General features: G+C 43.0%; 1 protein-coding gene across 2 annotated transcripts in view; it reads right to left on the bottom strand.

Moving 5' to 3' along the window:
* Nucleotides 1–21,311, bottom strand: part of IL2RG (interleukin 2 receptor subunit gamma) — a 157,463-nt gene that overhangs the window by 35,188 nt on the left and 100,964 nt on the right. For both annotated transcript variants that reach the window (XM_063935629.1, XM_063935628.1), the window contains exons 3-6: nt 12,093–12,183; nt 4,286–4,470; nt 4,008–4,156; nt 2,626–2,788 (exon numbers count right to left, since the gene is read on the bottom strand). In XM_063935629.1, coding sequence (XP_063791699.1) covers nt 2,626–2,788; nt 4,008–4,156; nt 4,286–4,470; nt 12,093–12,183 — 588 coding nt within the window. The remainder of the gene's footprint in view (nt 1–2,625; nt 2,789–4,007; nt 4,157–4,285; nt 4,471–12,092; nt 12,184–21,311) is intronic.

Below are 21,311 nucleotides of genomic sequence, written 5' to 3'. Positions count from 1 at the left end.
GTTTGGACATGCCTGGTGTAGTGCAATGTGAATAAAGGGCACTACTAAGTGACGTAACCTGAATAAGGGGCATTACTATGTGGTGTAATATGAATCAGGGGCACTACATGCAGATTGGAAAGCATGCTGTTCCTTGTAGTGCCAATGGGAGATCCTGGGGGTGGCTCCCGGGTAAGTCGGCTCTCTGTCTGGATGTGTTTTAGTAATAGCCTTTATCATGAGGCCTACTGTGACAAATTACATGGCCCTATGTGGGCACTGCTATTATGTAGTGTTAGGACTGCTGATATCAGAGAAGCCGTGAAGTGGCTCAGCAGCTTAAACATGCGTTTGCAAACATGTGTGACTAATTCTCTGAATTTCTATTACCAGATAGGTTCAGGTATGGTTACAGGTCATTTTTAGTGTGCTGAAGGGAAATTTAGGGGTGGGGATTTGCACCCCCGCCCCTGTCTGTTGTTTGCTGGTGACCCCTCCCCCTTTCCAGCACCTGATACATAATTATCTCCAGGAATGACCGAGCAACTACCATTGTTTGCACTACATGCAGTGTAATGTGAATGAGATTGTGCTACTGTGTGGTGTAATTTGATTTAGGGGTACTATTATGCGACTAGACTGCTTCTTTGTGAGATCAATGTCCCTTTATAAAGTATGGGAAGCAGGGTACTAAGTAACAGTTTGCAGGGGGTTGTCGAAAACACTTGCACTGGCCCTGGCTCCGCTTAATGTGTGGGGGAAGGGGGGGAGGGGGTGAGGGGGGAGAGTGTTAGGTGGTGGGGTAAATGAGTTCCACCACCGCTACAGGACCACTTTAAGCCCTGCTGCCAGGTCCTCCATCCAAATACACTAGCAGGGTACACTGGTGTTTTTTGGTCATTGCCATGCCTACACTGAAGCCCAGAATTCCATATAGTGCAGCATTAACCCTTGACACACACTAGTGTTTATTGTCCTTGCCTAGTATACATTGCAGTCCAGAGCTCCTAATACAGGGTAGCAGCATTAACACTTTTTTGGTGCACAGTGCACGCTGGTGCCTGCAATTTTTTTTCATTGTACAACTTGTGTGTGCCATTGGTGCTGTACCCCGCTGCGTTCATATAAATATAAGCACTGTAACTCCACAGTGTGAGTTGTCATTTGTGGAAAAAAAATATTGTTTTTTTTGTACAACTTATGTGTGTCCAATGATATGGATCAGAATCAGTCGAGAGAAGAGCAGGAGCGTGAACTAAATACTAGCGATGCAGCTGCTGCCAGTCCTGATAGTATGACAACATCTACTAAAGGTGGTCCAGGGAGCAGAAAGTTTAGGAAAGGGCACCTGAAATCAAAATTTTTCATAATGTTAAAAAAATGGAGTAGAGATATCACCTTAAAAAGCAACAAATTATAGCCCCCCAAAAAAGAATACTAAGGCTGAAGGGCAAACTGTGTGTTCACACATCCCTGGGGAGAGTCTAGGTGTCCACATTAGCTTGTGTAAGTTTGACATTTTAGCATTTCTGCACCATCTGCACATGGGGAGATGAGCAGTATAAGTAAAGATGGTGATGTTGACATAATAGAAATTGAGGATGCTAGTGTGGAAGTGGTACAGGATATTTGTGTCCTATCTGACACTAAGGCAAATTACATGGATGAGGAGGTTGATTGTGTAAGTGAGCCACCAGTGGCAGCAGTCCTTACCCATGATTAAAAGAAAGCCATTGTGATGCCTGGGCATATGACCAAAAAAGCCACCTCTTGGGTGTGGGATTATTTTTACCCAAAGCCTGACAATGTTTGTGAAGGCATCAGCTCCATTTGGGAGGCCAATGTTAGGAGTGGTAGACTAGTTAACCATCTAGGCATCTCCTCTATGCTATATCATTTGCAGCAAATCCATGAAATGTATTTTACAAAATTATAATGTAATAAAAACCCTCATCAGCAACCTCATTAGTGATCGGAGGTAGTCCTTCCAAAAAATTGGTTTGTGGCAACCCAAACAAACCAAGCACTTCAACCACAAAAGTGACAGTCCCTGTCACTGAAGTGTTTGGTTTGTTAAACTGTGCATATCCTTTCTAATAGCCAACATATGGCTTGGTACGAGGGCCCAAGGATGGTTCCATCGTGCACCCCTTTTCTTTTCTGACACTGCTGTGAGGCAATGTTTCATAGATGTACTAAAAACTGCTGTGAGTTTGTGCCGCTGCTCTGTTGCTTAGTAACCGGGCAGCTTTCTGCAGCCTTTGGTCTAAACTGGATGAAAACAATATTGTGAGCTGTGAAGTGGTCACAATTGATTGGAAATTAACGATATGGAGGTTAATACTGTTGGAACAAAACGAGAGAAAAAATGCAGTTTTTATCTAAAAAAAAATTAAAATTTTTAAATACAGAGACAAATCCAAAACACGCGAGGGCAGTTTTGGCAAAACCAAAACCAAAATACAAAGTTAATATAAATCTGAAACCGAAACACGAGGGTCGGCACACATATACAAATAACAGGCCCATTTCAGCAACATTCCCCCATAAAATTTTAATAACAGGTGTAAAAATATCTGTACATGTACAGTATGACAAATGGGGAAAGAAAGTGGCTAGGCCACCAACACCAATTTTTCTACCTACCACTGACTGTGGCATTCCTTCCCCAGGTGACACCTTCACTCCACTCACTCCATATATTAGAACTTATACAATTTGTGTTTAACTGGCTTCTCACATAGAAGGTATAGGTTTCCCGAGGGTCAAAACTTGGCAAGGAAAACTTTTTAGAAGAGGCATTCTTCACCTAAAGCAAAAAAAAAAAAAAAAAAGAGGTACTTTTGTGGAGAGTAAAAGAACAATACACATGTAGAAAAGTTAATGCAAGTTACTTATGAAGTAAATAAATGACAGTGATGTAGTACAGTACATTTGTTCATGAATGAATACATGTATATTTCATACATTACTTGCCTCTGTCTCCCTGGCCCCCTTTTGGATGGGGGGCTTGGCACAGAGATTTAGATGTAAAGTGCATGTAGGTCTGCAATTACACATATGTGTGCACACTCTTGCTGAGCGAAATCAGGCAAGATATCCTAAGCCCATTAACCATAAGGGCAGGATGCAGCAATACTCGGCATCCTGCCAATCTAAGCATGCATAGCAGTGTTTACTAATGCCATATCCATGAAGAAAACCATGAAGCACAGCTCTTGCTGTGAGAGCTGTCCTTTACAAAGTGTGGACTTCCGGATTTATTACCCGGGAGTAAATCTGCGGACATGGCATTTTCTGAGGTTTGCCTGCAGCTCGCCCTAACTCTACATCAGTCCCTGTTTGCAAAAAAAAAAAAAGGTTCTGTGGACATCTGCGAAAACAGGAGCATATTCTGCGAGCTGTCCACACCTCAACAATTAATATCAAGTTAATTGTATAATTGCGTTCAGCCCATATTCTTCATGAAAAACTGTAACCAGTTCATGTCTGGACTCCTGCTTTTACCATCAGGAGGACAAATAATTCCCCCCCCCCACACACACACAATGCTATTGTACTGTCCGATACCATACATTTGTGTGTGTTGTGTATCTTTCATATATATATATATATACACACACACACACACACACACACACACACACACACACACACACACACACACACATGCACATTTTATATATGCTTCTGTACATTTTATATATCCTGTATATATAAAGAATATATTAGAAAAGGGACCTCTTTCTGCACCCCCCCCCCACCCTCAAAACCACCATGCCCCCCACCCACCATTAACATCCTCACCCCATTCAGGAGGCCTGACATATCTTCCTAGAAGTGGGAACCATTGAAGGGGCAGCTAGCTTACCTCCAGACCCTACACAATTATTATTATATAGGTAAAACACGAATAATAGAGAAGAAGAAAGAACTATTTAATTTGATTCATGGATGAAAAGGAAGAGGCATCTAAAGGATGGAACCAAAGGTGAGTAGAATCTTTTGCACACATGAGCTTATATTACCGTCCACTTGTCACTGCCCATACTCCGATGCCGCACTTGATAAGAGATACAGAGCTCACTGAAAACTCCAAGGGATTGCTCCCATGTGAGACGTAACTCCAAACTACTAGTATTCACAACACTTAGGTTTGCTGGAGGATCCATCTTCACTGCAAAATGCAACATAAGAAAGTACTTTGCATACTTTTGCATATATAATATATATATATATATATATATATATATACAAACTCTAACACATTTTAAATACTGTATATATAAATATATATATTTGTTACCAAGCTCTTGTAAGTTGTGAAATGTTTTCTGGATTGGGGGTCCCATGCTACTGCTGTTCAGCTTCACATTGAACGTTTGGAAAGTCTTGCCTTCAGGGAAATGGCAGCCTATAGTTATATGATTGGCAATCACATATTGCGGACAAGGGGCTGTATGCCGTACCGAAGATTCCTGCATGCCGTACCTAAAAACGTACAACAATTTAAAAAACTAAAGATCAGTGACTAAGTCATATAGCTTGTAGACTAGTACATGGCATGCATTCAGCTACAGCAAGGATGGGGAACCTTTGGCCCTCCAGCTGTTGTTGAACTACACATACCAGCATGCCTTACTACAGTTTTGCTATTTGGTCATGCTAAAACTGTTGCAGGGCATGCTGGGATGTGTAGTTCAACAACAACTGGAGGGCCAAAGGTACTCCATCCCTGATTTACAGCATACATTAAGGAACAATTGCCCCCAATAGCTGTTAAAAGGAGACAGAGGGGGTAGATTTACTAAAGCTTCTAAAACAGACAAGTGGATGTGTTGCCAATAGTAACCAAACAGATTCTCGCTTTAATTTCTCTTTCTAAGTTTTAGTAAATCTAACAGGTAGCAGTAATAATGGAGTAAATAAAATCCAAAAGTTTTACTATAGATTCCATTGCTTAGTTAATCTTTTTCTAGAACAATATTGTATCATAGATTTTGTATCCCTATTCATCTTGAAGTTTCAATGATCCCACCACACTAAGCAGAGATTAAACTTGTTATATGATGTAACCTACTGGCTACTGCTAATCTAGTTTTGGGTCATTAGGGTACATGGCTTTGTGGCTTATGTACCTTTTCCTGGTATGTGTATGAGGGGACTGTCACAAATCATTATTTGTAGAGGGTCACAGGGTCTTTCCCGAGTCTACCCCTTGTGGACAAGGCAAGATCTACGGGTGTGGATCATAGGGTCATGAGGGTCATGACTGGGAACTCCAATTAGTTCACCGAGGTGGTCATTCCGAGTTGTTCGCTCGTTTCCGTTTTTTGCAACGCAGCGATTTGGTGGAAAATGCGCATGCGCATGGTACGCAGCGCGCATGCGTTAAGTAATTTTACACAAAACTTTGGAGATTTACACAAGCTCGAGCAACGTTTTTTCAACGCTCGAGTGATCGTAGTGTGATTGACAGGAAGTGGATGTTTCTCGGCGGAAACTGGCCGTTTTCAGGGAGTGTGCTAAAAAAACGCAGGCGTGTCAGGTAAAAACTAGTGATGAGCGGATTCGGTTTTACTCGGTTTTACTCGGTTCTCAAAACCGAATCTTATTGGCTCACTGATGTCACGTGTTTTGGATAGCCAATAAGATTCGGTTTTGAGAACCGAGTAAAACCGAGTAAAACCGAATCCGCTCATCACTAGTAAAAACACAGGAGTGGCTGGAGAAACGGGGGAGTGGCTGGCCGAACGCAGGGCATGTTTGTGACGTCAAACCAGGAACTAAACGGACTGAGCTGATCGCAATCTAGGAGTAGGTCTGGAGCTACTCAAAAACCGCAAGGAATTATTTAGTAGCAGTTCTGCTAATCTTTCGTTCGCAATTCTGCTAAGCTAAGATACACTCCCAGAGGGCGGCGGCCTAGCGTGTGCAATGCTGCTAAAAGCAGCTAGTGAGCGAACAACTCAGAATGACCATAATAAAAAAACACAGCAGTGTAAATTCCTGGCGCAAAGAGTTGTCAGCCCAATCTAGATCCTCAACGGATCTGTCCAAATAACAGATCAAAACAATATTCAAGGAAAAAACAATGAGAGGATAGATCAAAGGCGATAACAAATGGAATAAATTTTGATATACGTCACATGTTATGATGTCCTTTTGGATATTCACTCTTTCAATTGTCTCATGATATCCAGATGTCAAACATGAAAAAAAGAGAGATGGTACACATACATGGGTGGTATTTCTTTAAACACTGATTGAACAACCTATAAGTGTCCAGAAAGAGGAATCCTAAAGTGTCGGACCCAATTTGATAGTAGATGAGGATAGTATCTCGCCACCACTCTACCGATATTTGTGGACGTACCGAAACTCACATCATAATATGTAAGAACAGGTGTATAAAGGTATCTTTAAAATGCTGTATCACACGTGATGTAAGACAGAAAGAAAGCTACTTCAGAAGATGTACCCCACTCACTTTGGAGGGGGATTGTTTCCACGTATAAAGGTATCTTTCAAGCCAGGATCAGGAATGACATCCACGATAATTTAAAAGGTTTTATTAAAAATTCATAAAACAGCAATCTGATGTTTTTCTATGTGGTTTCCACTCTCTGGTTTGTACAGAACATGCAGGTCAGACGTAATAGACAAAAATGATGTAATCCGGTTTTACACCAGTACTGTCATGTTAGACATACTCCAAAAGTGGTGTCCCATAAAAAGAACAAAAAAATTAAATAAAAGAATGATGAAAACTCACTCCCTGGTTTCACCAACGACGTTTCGACCTCCTGGGTCTTTTTCAAGGTGCATTTTATTTAATTTTTTTGTTCTTTTTATGGGACACCACTTTTGGAGTATGTCTAACATGACAGTACTGGTGTAAAACCGGATTACATCATTTTTGTCTATTACTTCTGACCTGCATGTTCTGGACAAACCAGAGAGTGGAAACCACATAGAAAAACATCAGATTGCTGTTTTATGAATTTTTAATAAAACCTTTTAAATTATCGTGGATGTCATTCCTGATCCTGGCTTGAAAGATACCTTTATACGTGGAAACAATCCCCCTCCAAAGTGAGTGGGGTACGTCTTCTGAAGTAGCTTTCTTTCTGTCTTACATCACGTGGGATACAGCATTTTAAAGATACCTTTATACACCTGTTCTTACATATTCTGATGTGAGTTTCGGTACGTCCACAAATATCGGTAGAGTGATGGCGAGATACTATCCTCATCTACTATCAAATTGGGTCCGGCACTTTAGGCTTCCTCTTTCTGGACACTTATAGGTTGTTCAATCAGTGTTTAAAGCAATACCACCCATGTAAGTGTACCATCTCTCTTTTTTTCATGTTTGACATCTGGATATCATGAGACAATTGAAAGAGTGAATATCCAAAAGGACATCATAACATGTGACGTATATCAAAATTTATTCCATTTGTTATCGCCTTTGATCTATCCTCTCATTGTTTTTTCCTTGAACTCGGAATGACCACCTGAGTCCCCTCGCATGGCTCGCTTTGCAAGGTTACTATTCCCAATCGTAGGCCACGTGGATCGTAAAGTATGAAAAAGTTAAAAAAATAAAAAAAATTGAAAAACTCATGTCGTCCTTTTTTTGTGTCAACCTTAGCCATGTTGGCCTAATTACCATGTCGCCCAATAGTGGTCGACCTAATGAGTGTTGACCTAAGTGCTGTCGACCTAAAGACTGGATAAATGATAATACCCTAATTAACAGATCTACTGGTGCACGCCAGGGGCTTATACTACTCAATGCATGCATCATACATGTATTTGAGTGTGATGAGGTCTTCGGTGTTACATTTTATAACTGACGTGTGTGAGTATGACTATCAGTTCTAAAATCAGACATCAGCAACTGCCCAATCAGAATATTAAACAGTAGTTTAGTCTTTATTTCTAATTTTGGTTAAATATGTACTAATTTGTTGTAATAAATCTATTGTTAGGGTTTTTTTTCCACCTTGATAGCTATCATTTAAGTTCATTTTAAGCATTGCCCTAATGGGATGAATTAAATTTTTACTCATGTTCGCCACCTACTGTACAGTATAATGTATTATGAATTCATGTGCGTAACCTTTCAGCAATTGGTCAGTATATGTACTGGCTGCTACTGAGTGTATGGCCCAAAATAACCTTTTTGTGTAATGGGTGCATAATAAGATATAATACAGGAGCTGATTCTCAGGTGGGAGCATAAATAGCAAGTAACCTTGCGCCTGAAACAAACCAAGGCCCTCATTCCGAGTTGTTCGCTCGGTATTTTTCATCGCATCGCAATGAAAATCCGCTTAGTACGCATGCGCAATGTTCGCACTGCGACTGCGCCAAGTAACTTTACTATGTAGAAAGTAATTTTACTCACGGCTTTTTCATCGCTCCGGCGATCGTAATGTGATTGACAGGAAATGGGTGTTACTGGGCGGAAACACGGCGTTTCAGGGGCGTGTGGCTGAAAACGCTACCGTTTCCGGAAAAAACGCAGGAGTGGCCGGAGAAACGGTGGGAGTGCCTGGGCGAACGCTGGATGTGTTTGTGACGTCAACCAGGAACGACAAGCACTGAACTGATCGCACAGGCAGAGTAAGTCTGAAGCTACTCTGAAACTGCTAAGTAGTTAGTAATCGCAATATTGCGAATACATCGGTCGCAATTTTAAGAAGCTAAGATTCACTCCCAGTAGGCGGCGGCTTAGCGTGTGTAACTCTGCTAAATTCGCCTTGCGACCGATCAACTCGGAATGAGGGCCCAAGTTGCATTGCCAGGGGGGAACAAACACATGTTTATTCAACGTAGGATAAATGCTGGCTACTTTTGCTTGTAGCCCACCAAAGGGGAACAGCCAAACTCGCCCCTCTCACATGTAAATCTCTCTGCACATTGTACATTTCCCCTACCCGCAGTACAACATGGTTTCTCCAAAGTACAAAGTTACTTGTATAGTGTTTAATGTAATTATTAGTTTTTATATAGGGGATACAATATACAGTATTTTAGTGTTACAGTGCAGTATTCTAGTGTTACAGTACAGTATTCTAGTGTTACAGTGGAGTATTCTAGTGTTACAGTACAGTATTCTAGTGTTACAGTGGAGTATTCTAGTGTTACAGTGCAGTATTTTAGTGTTACAGTACAGTATTCTAGTGTTACAGTGGAGTATTCTAGTGTTACAGTACAGTATTTTAGTGTTACAGTGCAGTATTCTAGTGTTACAGTACAGTATTCTAGTGTTACAGTGGAGTATTCTAGTGTTACAGTGCAGTATTTTAGTGATACAGTACAGTATTCTAGTGTTACAGTGGAATATTCTAGTATTACAGTACAGTATTCTAGTGTTATAGTACAGTATTCTAGTGTTACAGTGCAGTATTCTAGTGTTACAGTGGAATATTCTAGTATTACAGTACAGTATTCTAGTGTTACAGTGCAGTATTCTAGTGTTACAGTACAGTATTTTAGTGTTACAGTGCAGTATTCTAGTGTTACAGTGCAGTATTCTAGTGTTACAGTGGAATATTCTAGTGTTCCAGTACAGTAATTTAGTGTTACAGTATAGTATTCTAGTGTTACAGTGCAGTATTCTAGTGTTATAGTACAGTATTCTAGTGTTACAGTGGAGTATTCTAGTGTTACAGTGCAGTATTTTAGTGTTACAGTACAGTGTTCTAGTGTTACAGTGCAGTATTTTAGTGTTATAGTACAGTATTCTAGTGTTACAGTGCAGTATTCTAGTGTTACAGTGCAGTATTCTAGTGTTACAGTACAGTATTTTAGTGTTACAGTGCAGTATTCTAGTGTTACAGTGCAGTATTCTAGTGTTACAGTGGAATATTCTAGTGTTCCAGTACAGTATTTCAGTGTTACAGTATAGTATTCTAGTGTTACAGTGCAGTATTCTAGTGTTATTTATAGTACAGTATTCTAGTGTTACAGTGGAGTATTCTAGTGTTACAGTGCAGTATTTTAGTGTTACAGTACAGTGTTCTAGTGTTACAGTGCAGTATTTTAGTGTTATAGTACAGTATTCTAGTGTTACAGTGCAGTATTCTAGTGTTACAGTGCAGTATTCTAGTGTTACAATACAGTATTTTAGTTTTACAGTACAGTATTCTAGTGTTACAGTACAATATTCTAGTGTTACAGTGCAGTATTTTAGTGTTACAGTGCAGTATTCTAGTGTTACAGTACAGTATTTTAGTGTTACAGTACAGTATTCTAGTGTTACAGTGCAGTATTCTAGTGTTACAGTGGAATATTCTAGTGTTACAGTACAGTATTTTAGTGTTACAGTGCAGTATTCTAGTGTTACAGTACAGTATTCTAGTGTTACAGTGGAGTATTCTAGTGTTACAGTGCAGTATTTTAGTGATACAGTACAGTATTCTAGTGTTACAGTGGAATATTCTAGTATTACAGTACAGTATTCTAGTGTTATAGTACAGTATTCTAGTGTTACAGTGCAGTATTCTAGTGTTACAGTGGAATATTCTAGTATTACAGTACAGTATTCTAGTGTTACAGTGCAGTATTCTAGTGTTACAGTACAGTATTTTAGTGTTACAGTGCAGTATTCTAGTGTTACAGTGCAGTATTCTAGTGTTACAGTGCAGTATTTTAGTGTTACAGTGCAGTATTCTAGTGTTACAGTGCAGTATTCTAGTGTTACAGTGGAATATTCTAGTGTTCCAGTACAGTATTTTAGTGTTACAGTATAGTATTCTAGTGTTACAGTGCAGTATTCTAGTGTTATTTATAGTACAGTATTCTAGTGTTACAGTGGAGTATTCTAGTGTTACAGTGCAGTATTTTAGTGTTACAGTACAGTGTTCTAGTGTTACAGTGCAGTATTTTAGTGTTATAGTACAGTATTCTAGTGTTACAGTGCAGTATTCTAGTGTTACAGTGCAGTATTCTAGTGTTACAATACAGTATTTTAGTTTTACAGTACAGTATTCTAGTGTTACAGTACAGTATTCTAGTGTTACAGTGCAGTATTTTAGTGTTACAGTGCAGTATTCTAGTGTTACAGTACAGTATTTTAGTGTTACAGTACAGTATTCTAGTGTTACAGTGCAGTATTCTAGTGTTACAGTGGAATATTCTAGTGTTCCAGTACAGTATTTTAGTGTTACAGTACAGTATTCTAGTGTTACAGTGCAGTATTCTAGTGTTATAGTACAGTATTCTAGTGTTACAGTGGAGTATTCTAGTGTTACAGTGCAGTATTTTAGTGTTACAGTGCAGTATTCTAGTGTTACAGTACAGTATTCTAGTGTTCCAGTGCAGTATTTTGGTGTTACAGTGCAGTATTCTAGTGTTACAGTGGAGTGTTCTAGTGTTACAGTGGAGTATTCTAGTGTTACAGTGCAGTATTTTAGTGTTACAGTGCAGTATTCTAGTGTTACAGTACAGTATTCTAGTGTTACAGTGGAGTATTCTAGTGTTACAGTGCAGTATTTTAGTGTTACAGTACAGTATTCTAGTGTTACAGTGGAATATTCTAGTGTTCCAGTACAGTATTTTAGTGTTACAGTACAGTATTCTAGTGTTACAGTGCAGTATTCTAGTGTTATAGTACAGTATTCTAGTGTTACAGTGGAGTATTCTAGTGTTACAGTGCAGTATTTTAGTGTTACAGTGCAGTATTCTAGTGTTACAGTACAGTATTCTAGTGTTCCAGTGCAGTATTTTAGTGTTACAGTGCAGTATTCTAGTGTTACAGTGGAGTGTTCTAGTGTTACAGTGGAGTATTCTAGTGTTACAGTGCAGTATTTTAGTGTTACAGTGCAGTATTCTAGTGTTACAGTACAGTATTCTAGTGTTACAGTGGAGTATTCTAGTGTTACAGTGCAGTATTTTAGTGTTACAGTACAGTATTCTAGTGTTACAGTGGAATATTCTAGTATTACAGTACAGTATTCTAGTGTTATAGTACAGTATTCTAGTGTTACAGTGCAGTACTCTAGTGCTATAGTACAGTATTCTAGTGTTATAGTACAGTATTCTAGTGTTACAGTGCAGTATTCTAGTGTTACAGTACAGTATTCTAGTTTTTTACTCACCAGTAATATAAGGTGTAGTTCTCACTCAGGTGTCCCTTCTGATTCCAAAGGCATGTCACGTTTTTGTACTTATTCATTGTACAGTGCACCTCTGCATACATAATGAACATAGTATGAGATTTTGGCCACAAAATGTCATCAATATATTCAAATAGAGCTAAGAAAACATTATGCATGAAACATTATTATATACTAAAACAACAGATTTTTTTTAAATGTGAAATTTTTTGTTATTATTATATCTATAATGTAATACAACATGTTATTTTGTTCTAACTAATGTTCATACAGGACTATAGCTTCATGTAGCTTATATATTAAATGAACACCTTGCTCCACTTTTTTGCACATATACCACTGCTTTCAGGTTTTATTACAAACAACAAAGCCATACAGATGAATTATATAACTAGGCAAAATCAATAGTCACTGGCTGCTCTCAGAATGATCAATTTCCACCATTAGAGGATTTTTTTTTTAACGCTTATGAATGAACTTCATTGTATCAATGAGGCACATTTATAAAATTAATCAATGTAGCTCATTGACACAATGAAGTGTAGTTGAGTTCTAGCAAGGAGTTTTAACAAATAACCAATCAGAGTGGTTTCTCATATTCAGAAAAGCCTCTCTTGCTTGATATTTGCGGTAAAGCCCCCAGTCTGGAATTTGTTTCATATTTTTTCAAGTGGCAGTATAAGTGGGGTAACTTCATCGCAGTCACCCAGAGGCAAGATAAATGTTGAACCCCTCCCCCCCCCCAACACCACCCATTCCAACTTGTAAAATGAATGACATTCCCATGACAGCCCATTTTCTGATAACCTGTTACCGCTCACTTTGTTCATGGCTGCAGATACATGAGACTTTGGGCTGCAGATTTGAAGCATGAGTAAAATGTTAGTCAATGACGAATGTGCAGTAGCATAAAAATAGCTCATTCCATTTGCATTCTTTGTGAGCCCCAGGCGACACAGGGAACATTTTAGTGACCGCCAGACAATACTGAGAGCAATTTAATAACCACCATACAATACTGAGAGCATTTTAGTGACTGCTAAACACCACTGAAATTTTTTTTTGTGATCGCCGGACAATACAGAGAACATTTAGTGACCATTTTAGTGACCACCATATAATACAGATAATGACTCAGAACACCAGACAATACAGAGCATTGCAGTAAGAGCTATTTAATACAGAGAGTGTCACAGTACTTGTCATATAATGCAGAGTGTGCAGACTGCCATATAATGAAGAGTGGCACAGTGACTGCGATATTCTACAGAGAGCATTGCATCCTAATATAGAACCACAAGAGTTCTCCCTATGGTTGCAGACACATGCAGAATATACAGAGTTATACAAACACACATATACTCAGGTACATACTGTATACACAGGGCCTAATTCAGACTGGATCGCTGCAGCAGCAGTGATCGCAGTCTGTCTCCCTGTGTGGAGTGCGCTCGATTGACAGGCAGAGGCGGTCGCAGGGTTGGAGGGGGCATGCCAATGGCGTTAGAATGCCTTTGCGGGGCGCAGTCCGGACACCGGAGCACAAGAGCTGGCAGGGAGCTACTCAGTGGGTGCAAAAGCATCACTGATGTGCAATGCTTTTGCACCCTTGCGGTGGGGTAGGGCCAGACATGCAGGGAGGACGAGCCCTGTGCTGGGCATCCCTCTGCATGTCTAAATTTAGCACATCTATGATCAGATCTGAATCACCCACACAGACACATATACACGTATACAATTATATAGACACATACAGTATATTACAGTTAGGCAGACACATATAAGGTTACACAGACACATATATACACAGACATATATAGTACATACAGTAGGCCCAAATTTATCATGCCTTGGAGTGTGTTAAATTGCAGGTAGCTAACTGCCGTGTTACAAGCTGTGTTTGAAAAATGACAGCTAGGAGCTGATTAGCCGGTACTTTATCACTGTGCAATTTATCATTCTCCAAAGCTTGATAAATCTGGGACATAGTTGAACAGACACATATCTGCACAGACACATACAGTACATAGTGACAGTGTCATATATAAATATATATATATATATTTCTCTGACGTCCTAGTGGATGCTGGGAACTCCGTAAGGACCATGGGGAATAGACGGGCTCCGCAGGAGACTGGGCACTCTAAAGAAAAGATTAGGTACTATCTGGTGTGCACTGGCTCCTCCCTCTATGCCCCTCCTCCAGACCTCAGTTAGAATCTGTGCCCGGCCAGAGCTGGGTGCTCCTAGTGGGCTCTCCTGAGCTTACTAGTAAAGAAAGTATTTATTAGGTTTTTTATTTTCAGTGAGCTTCTGCTGGCTACAGACTCACTGCTACGTGGGACTAAGGGGAGAGAAGCAAACCTACCTGCTTGCAGCTAGTTTGTGCTTCTTAGGCTACTGGACACCATTAGCTCCAGAGGGTTCGAACACAGGCACCTGTCCTCGATCGTCCGTTCCCGGAGCCGCGCCGCCGTCCCCCTTGCAGAGCCAGAAGAACAGAAGCTTGAAGACGACGAAATCGGCGGCTGAAGACTCCTGTCTTCATTAAGGTAGCGCACAGCACCGCAGCTGTGCGCCATTGCTCCCAGCACACTTACACACTCCGGTCACTGTAGGGTGCAGGGCGCTGGGGGGGGGCGCCCTGGGCTGCATTTGAAGTACCTTTGGCATAAAAACATACATATACAGTCTAGCACTTTATATATGTAAAAACCCCCACCATTCTTTTACATGGAAAGCGGGACAGAAGCCCGCCACTGAGGGGGCGGGGCCTTCTTCCTCAGCACACCAGCGCCATTTTCTCTTCACAGCTCCGCTGGAAGCAGCTCCCCAGGCTCTCCCCTGCAGTATCCAGGTACAAGACGGCTTAAAAAGAGAGGGGGGGCACATAAATTTAGGCGCAAACAATACAAAAAAAAGCAGTTATTGGGTAAATCACTTATTAGCAGTAAAAATCCCTGTGTTATATAGCGCTGTGGTGTGTGCTGGCATACTCTCTCTCTGTCTCCCCAAAGGACTTTGTGGGGTCCTGTCCTCAGTCTGAGCATTCCCTGTGTGTGTGCGGTGTGTCGGTACGGCTGTGTCGACATGTTTGATGAGGAAGGTTACGTGGAGGCGGAGCAAGGGCAGATAAGTGTGGTATCGCCCCCGTCGGGGCCGACACCTGATTGGATGGATATGTGGAAGGTCTTAAATGACAATGTAAACTCCTTACATAAAAGGTTTGATGACGCTGCAGCCTTGGGACAGCCGGGGTCTCAGCCCGCGCCTGCCCAGGCGACTCAGAAACCGTCAGGGGCTCATAAACGCCCTCTATCTCAGATGGTTGACACAGATGCCGACACGGAGTCCGACTCCAGTGTCGACGATGATGAGGCACATTTACAGTCTAAAATGACCAAGGCCATCCGATACATGATTATTGCAATGAAAGATGTATTACACATTTCTGAGAGTAACCCGGTTAATACCAAGAGGTTTTATATGTTTGGGGAGAAAAAGCAGCCAGTGACTTTTCCCCCATCTGATGAATTAAATGAATTGTGTGAAGAAGCGTGGAGTTCCCCTGATAAGAAATTAGTGATTTCTGAGAGGTTACTGATGGCGTACCCTTTCCCGCCAACGGACAGGTTACGTTGGGAAACATCCCCTAGGGTGGACAAGGCGCTGACACGCTTATCTAAAAAGGTGGCCCTGCTGTCTCAGGATACGGCCGCCCTAAAGGAGCCTGCGGATAGAAAGCAGGAAGCTATCCTGAAGTCAGTGTATACACACTCTGGTACTCTACTGAGACCTGCTATTATGCGAGATGCTCAGAGGGACATTTGCCTGCTGGGCTCTAGAATTAATGCTATGTCCATTTCTGCCAGGAGGGTCTTATGGACTCGGCAATGGACAGGAGATGCTGATTCTAAAAAACACATGGAGGTTTTGCCTTATAAGGGTGAGGAATTGTTTGGGGACGGTCTGTCGGACCTCGTGTCTACAGCGACAGCTGGAAAGGCGACTTTCTTGCCTCAGGTTTCCTCACAGCCTAAGAAAGCACCGTATTATCAAATGCAGTCCTTTCGTTCCCAAAAAGGCAAGAGGGTCAGGGGCGCATTCTTTCTTGCCAGAGGCAGGGGTAGAGGTAAGAAGCTGCACCATGCAGCCAGTTCCCAGGAACAAAAGTCCTCCCCTGCTTCCACTAAGTCCACCGCATGACGTTGGGGCTCCACAGGCGGAGCCAGGTGCGGTGGGGGCGTGTCTCCGAAACTTCAGCAGCCAGTGGGTTCGCTCACAGGTGGATCTCTGGGCTATACAAATTGTATCTCAGGGATACAAGCTGGAATTCGAAGCGACTCCCCCCCCCCCCCCTGCCGTTACCTACAATCAGCCTTGCCAGCTTCCCCCATAGAAAGGGAGGTAGTGCTGGCGGCAATTCACAAGCTGTACCTCCAGCAAGTGATTGTCAGGGTCCCCCTCCTTCAACAGGGAAGGGGTTACTATTCCACAATGTTTGTGGTACCGAAACCGGACGGTTCGGTGAGACCCATTCTGAATTTAAAGTCCTTGAACACTTATATAAAGAAATTCAAGTTCAAAATGGAATCGCTCAGAGCGGTTATTGCAAGCCTGGAAGAGGGGGATTTTATGGTGTCGCTGGACATCAAAGATGCTTACTTGCATGTCCCCATTTACCCACCTCACCAGGAGTACCTCAGATTTGTGGTTCGGGACTGTCATTACCAATTCCAGACGTTGCCGTTTGGCTTGTCCACGGCACCGAGAATATTTACCAAGGTAATGGCCGAAATGATGATACTCCTTCGGCAGAAGGGAGTTATAATTATCCCGTACTTGGACGATCTCCTCATAAAGGCGAGGTCCAGGGAGCAGTTGTTGATCAGTGTAGCACTCTCTCAGGAGGTGTTACTACGGCACGTCTGGATTCTGAATGTTCCAAAGTCGCAGCTGATTCCTACGATGCGTCTGCTTTTCCTGGGCATGATTCTGGACACAGAACAGAAGAAGGTGTTTCTCCCGGTGGAGAAGGCCCAGGAATTAGCATCTCTGGTCAGGGACCTCCTGAAACCAAAACAGGTATCGGTGCATCACTGCACGCGAGTCCTGGGAAAGATGGTGGCTTCATACGAAGCCATTCCCTTCGGCAGGTTCCATGCAAGGATTTTTCAGTGGGATCTGTTGGACAAGTGGTCCGGATCGCATCTTCAGATGCATCGGCTGATCACCCTGTCCCCGAGTGCCAGGGTGTCTCTTCTGTGGTGGCTGCAGAGTGCTCACCTTCTCGAGGGCCGCAGGTTCGGCATACAGGACTGGGTCCTGGTGACCACGGATGCAAGCCTCCGAGGATGGGGGGCAGTCACTCAGGGAAGAAACTTCCAAGGGCTGTGGTCAAGTCTGGAGACTTCGCTACACATAAATTTACTGGAATTAAGGGCTATTTACAACGCCCTGAGTCAAGCAGAGCCCCTGCTACAAAACCGGCCAGTGCTGATTCAGTCAGACAACATCACGGCAGTCGCCCATGTAAACCGCCAGGGCGGCACAAGAAGCAGGATGGCAATGGCAGAAGCCACAAAGATTCTGCGATGGGCGGAGAATCACGTGCAAGCACTGTCAGCAGTGTTCATTCCGGGAGTGGACAACTGGGAAGCAGACTTCCTCAGCAGACACGACCTCCACCCGGGAGAGTGGGGACTTCATCAAGAAGTCTTCCAACTGATTGCAAACCGTTGGGAACTGCCACAGGTGGACATGATGGCGTCCCGCCTCAACAAAAAGCTAAAAAGATATTGCGCCAGGTCAAGGGACCCTCAGGTGATAGCTGTGGACGCCCTAGTGACACCGTGGGTGTACCAGTCGGTATATGTGTTTCCTCCTCTTCCACTCATACCAAAAGTACTGAGAATAGTAAGAAAGAGAGGAATAAGAACAATACTCATTGTTCCGGACTGGCCAAGAAGGACTTGGTACACGGAACTGCAAGAAATGCGCACAGAGGACCCATGGCCTCTGCCTCTCAGACAGGACCTGCTGCAACAAGGGCCCTGTCTGTTCCAAGACTTACCGCGGCTGCGTTTGACGGCATGGCGGTTGAACGCCGGATCCTAGCGGAAAAAGGCATTCCGGATGAAGTTATTCCTACGCTGATAAAGGCTAGGAAAGACGTGACAGCAAAGCATTATCACCGTATATGGCGGAAGTATGTTGCTTGGTGTGAGGCCTGGAAGGCCCCTACAGAGGAATTCCAACTGGGTCGTTTCCTGCACTTCCTACAGTCAGGGGTGACTATGGGCCTAAAATTGGGGTCCATAAAGGTCCAGATTTCGGCCCTATCCATTTTCTTTCAAAAAGAACTGGCTTCACTGCCTGAGGTCTTAACGTTGTGTTGAATTTCCTGAAATCCCACTGGTTTGAGCCACTTAAGACCGTGGAACTAAAGTATCTCACGTGGAAAGTGGTCATGCTGTTGGCCTTAGCATCGGCTAGGCGTGTGTCGGAATTGGCGGCTTTGTCATGTAAAAGCCCATATCTGATCTTCCATATGGACAGGGCAGAATTGAGGACTCGTCCCCAATTTCTCCCAAAGGTGGTGTCATCGTTTCATTTGAACCAACCTATTGTGGTGCCTGCGGCTACTCGGGACTTGGAGGACTCCAAGTTGCTGGACGTAGTCAGGGCTTTGAAAATATATGTTTCCAGAATGGCTGGAGTCAGGAAGACTGACTCGCTGTTTATCTTGCATGCACCCAACAAGCTGGGTGCTCCTGCTTCAAAGCAAACTATTGCTCGCTGGATCTGTAGCACGATTCAGCAGGCTCATTCTGCGGCTGGATTGCCGCATCCAAAATCGGTGAAGGCCCATTCCACAAGGAAGGTGGGCTCTTCTTGGGCGGCTGCCCGAGGGGTCTCGGCTTTACAGCTTTGCCGAGCGGCTACTTGGTCGGGTTCAAACACATTTGCAAAGTTCTACAAGTTTGATACCCTGGCTGAGGAGGACCTTGTGTTTGCTCATTCGGTGCTGCAGAGTCATCCGCACTCTCCCGCCCGTTTGGGAGCTTTGGTATAATCCCCATGGTCCTTACGAAGTTCCCAGCATCCACTAGGACGTCAGAGAAAATAAGAATTTACTCACCGGTAATTCTATTTCTCGTAGTCCGTAGTGGATGCTGGGCGCCCGTCCCAAGTGCGGATTTTCTGCAATACGTGTATATAGTTATTGCTTAACTAAGGGTTATTGTTATGAGCCATCCGTTGAGTGAGGCTCAGTTGTTGTTCATACTGTTAACTGGGTAAGGTTATCACAAGTTGTACGGTGTGATTGGTGTGGCTGGTATGAGTCTTACCCTGGATTCAAAATTTCCTTTCCTTGTAATGTCAGCTCTTCCGGGCACAGTTTCCCTAACTGAGGTCTGGAGGAGGGGCATAGAGGGAGGAGCCAGTGCACACCAGATAGTACCTAATCTTTTCTTTAGAGTGCCCAGTCTCCTGCGGAGCCCGTCTATTCCCCATGGTCCTTACGGAGTTCCCAGCATCCACTACGGACTACGAGAAATAGAATTACCGGTGAGTAAATTCTTATTATAAAACATATCAAACAAAATACTCCTAGTTTGCGCTGTGATATAGCAGCACTAGAGATGGAACCCTTGTTAGTGGGAACCTTACAAATCACATAAAACAAACAATACACAAGTGCGCTAATACTGTATATTAGAGATGAGCGGGTTCGGTTTCTCGGAAACCGAACCCCCCCGAACTTCAGCCTTTTTACACGGGTCCGAGGCAGACTCGGATCTTCCCGCCTTGCTCGGCTAACCCGAGCGCGCCCGAACGTCATCATCCCGCTGTCGGATTCTCGCGAGGCTCGTATTCTATCGCGAGACTCGGATTCTATATAAGGAGCCGCGCGTCGCCGCCATTTTCACACGTGCATTGAGATTGATAGGGAGAGGACGTGGCTGGCGTCCTCTCCGTTTAGACTGTAGACTAGAGAGAGAGTAGAGAGTGACACTTGATTTACTAATTTTGGGGAGCATATTAGGACGGAGTACTACTTGCTGATAGTGTGACCAGTGACCACCAGTTTAATCCGTTCTCTGCCTGAAAAAAAACGATACACAGTGTGACACAGGCACATACCATATCTGTGCTCAGCCTCAGTGTGCCCTCAGTGTGCTGCATCATCTATGTAATACTGTATATCTGACTGTGCTGAGTGCTCACTGCTCACACAGCTTAATTGTGGGGGAGACTGGGGAGCAGTTATAGCAGGAGTACATATTTTTAACAGTGCACACTTTTGCTGCCAGAGTGCCACTGCCAGTGCCAGTGTGACTGACCAGTGACCACTACTACTTGCTGATAGTGTGACCAGTGACCACCAGTTTAATTAATCCGTTCTCTGCCTGAAAAAAAACGATACACAGTGTGACACAGTCACATACCATATCTGTGCTCAGCCTCAGTGTGCCCTCAGTGTGCTGCATCATCTATGTAATACTGTATATCTGACTGTGCTGAGTGCTCACTGCTCACACAGCTTAATTGTGGGGGAGACTGGGGAGCAGTTATAGCAGGAGTACATATTTTAACAGTGCACACTTTTGCTGCCAGAGTGCCACTGCCAGTGCCAGTGTGACTGACCAGTGACCACTACTACTTGCTGATAGTGTGACCAGTGACCACCAGTTTAATTAATCCGTTCTCTGCCTGAAAAAAAAACGATACACAGTGTGACACAGTCACATACCATATCTGTGCTCAGCCTCAGTGTGCCCTCAGTGTGCTGCATCATCTATGTAATACTGTATATCTGACTGTGCTGAGTGCTCACTGCTCACACAGCTTAATTGTGGGGGAGACTGGGGAGCAGTTATAGCAGGAGTACATATTTTAACAGTGCACACTTTTGCTGCCAGAGTGCCACTGCCAGTGCCAGTGTGACTGACCAGTGACCACTGACCACCAGTATATTGTGATTGTCTGCCTGAAAAAGTTAAACACTCGTCGTGTGGTGTTTTTATTCTATAAACGCATTCTGCTGACAGTGTCCAGCAGGTCCGTCATTATATAATATATACCTGTCCGGCTGCAGTAGTGATATATATATATATTTTTTATATCATTATCATCCAGTCTATATTAGCAGCAGACGCAGTATGGTAGTCCACGGCTGTAGCTACCTCTGTGTCG

This window comes from Pseudophryne corroboree, chromosome 8 (genome assembly GCF_028390025.1).
Source record: "Pseudophryne corroboree isolate aPseCor3 chromosome 8, aPseCor3.hap2, whole genome shotgun sequence".
NCBI lineage: Eukaryota > Metazoa > Chordata > Amphibia > Anura > Myobatrachidae > Pseudophryne > Pseudophryne corroboree.
This window is presented reverse-complemented; position numbering and strand designations above follow the sequence as displayed.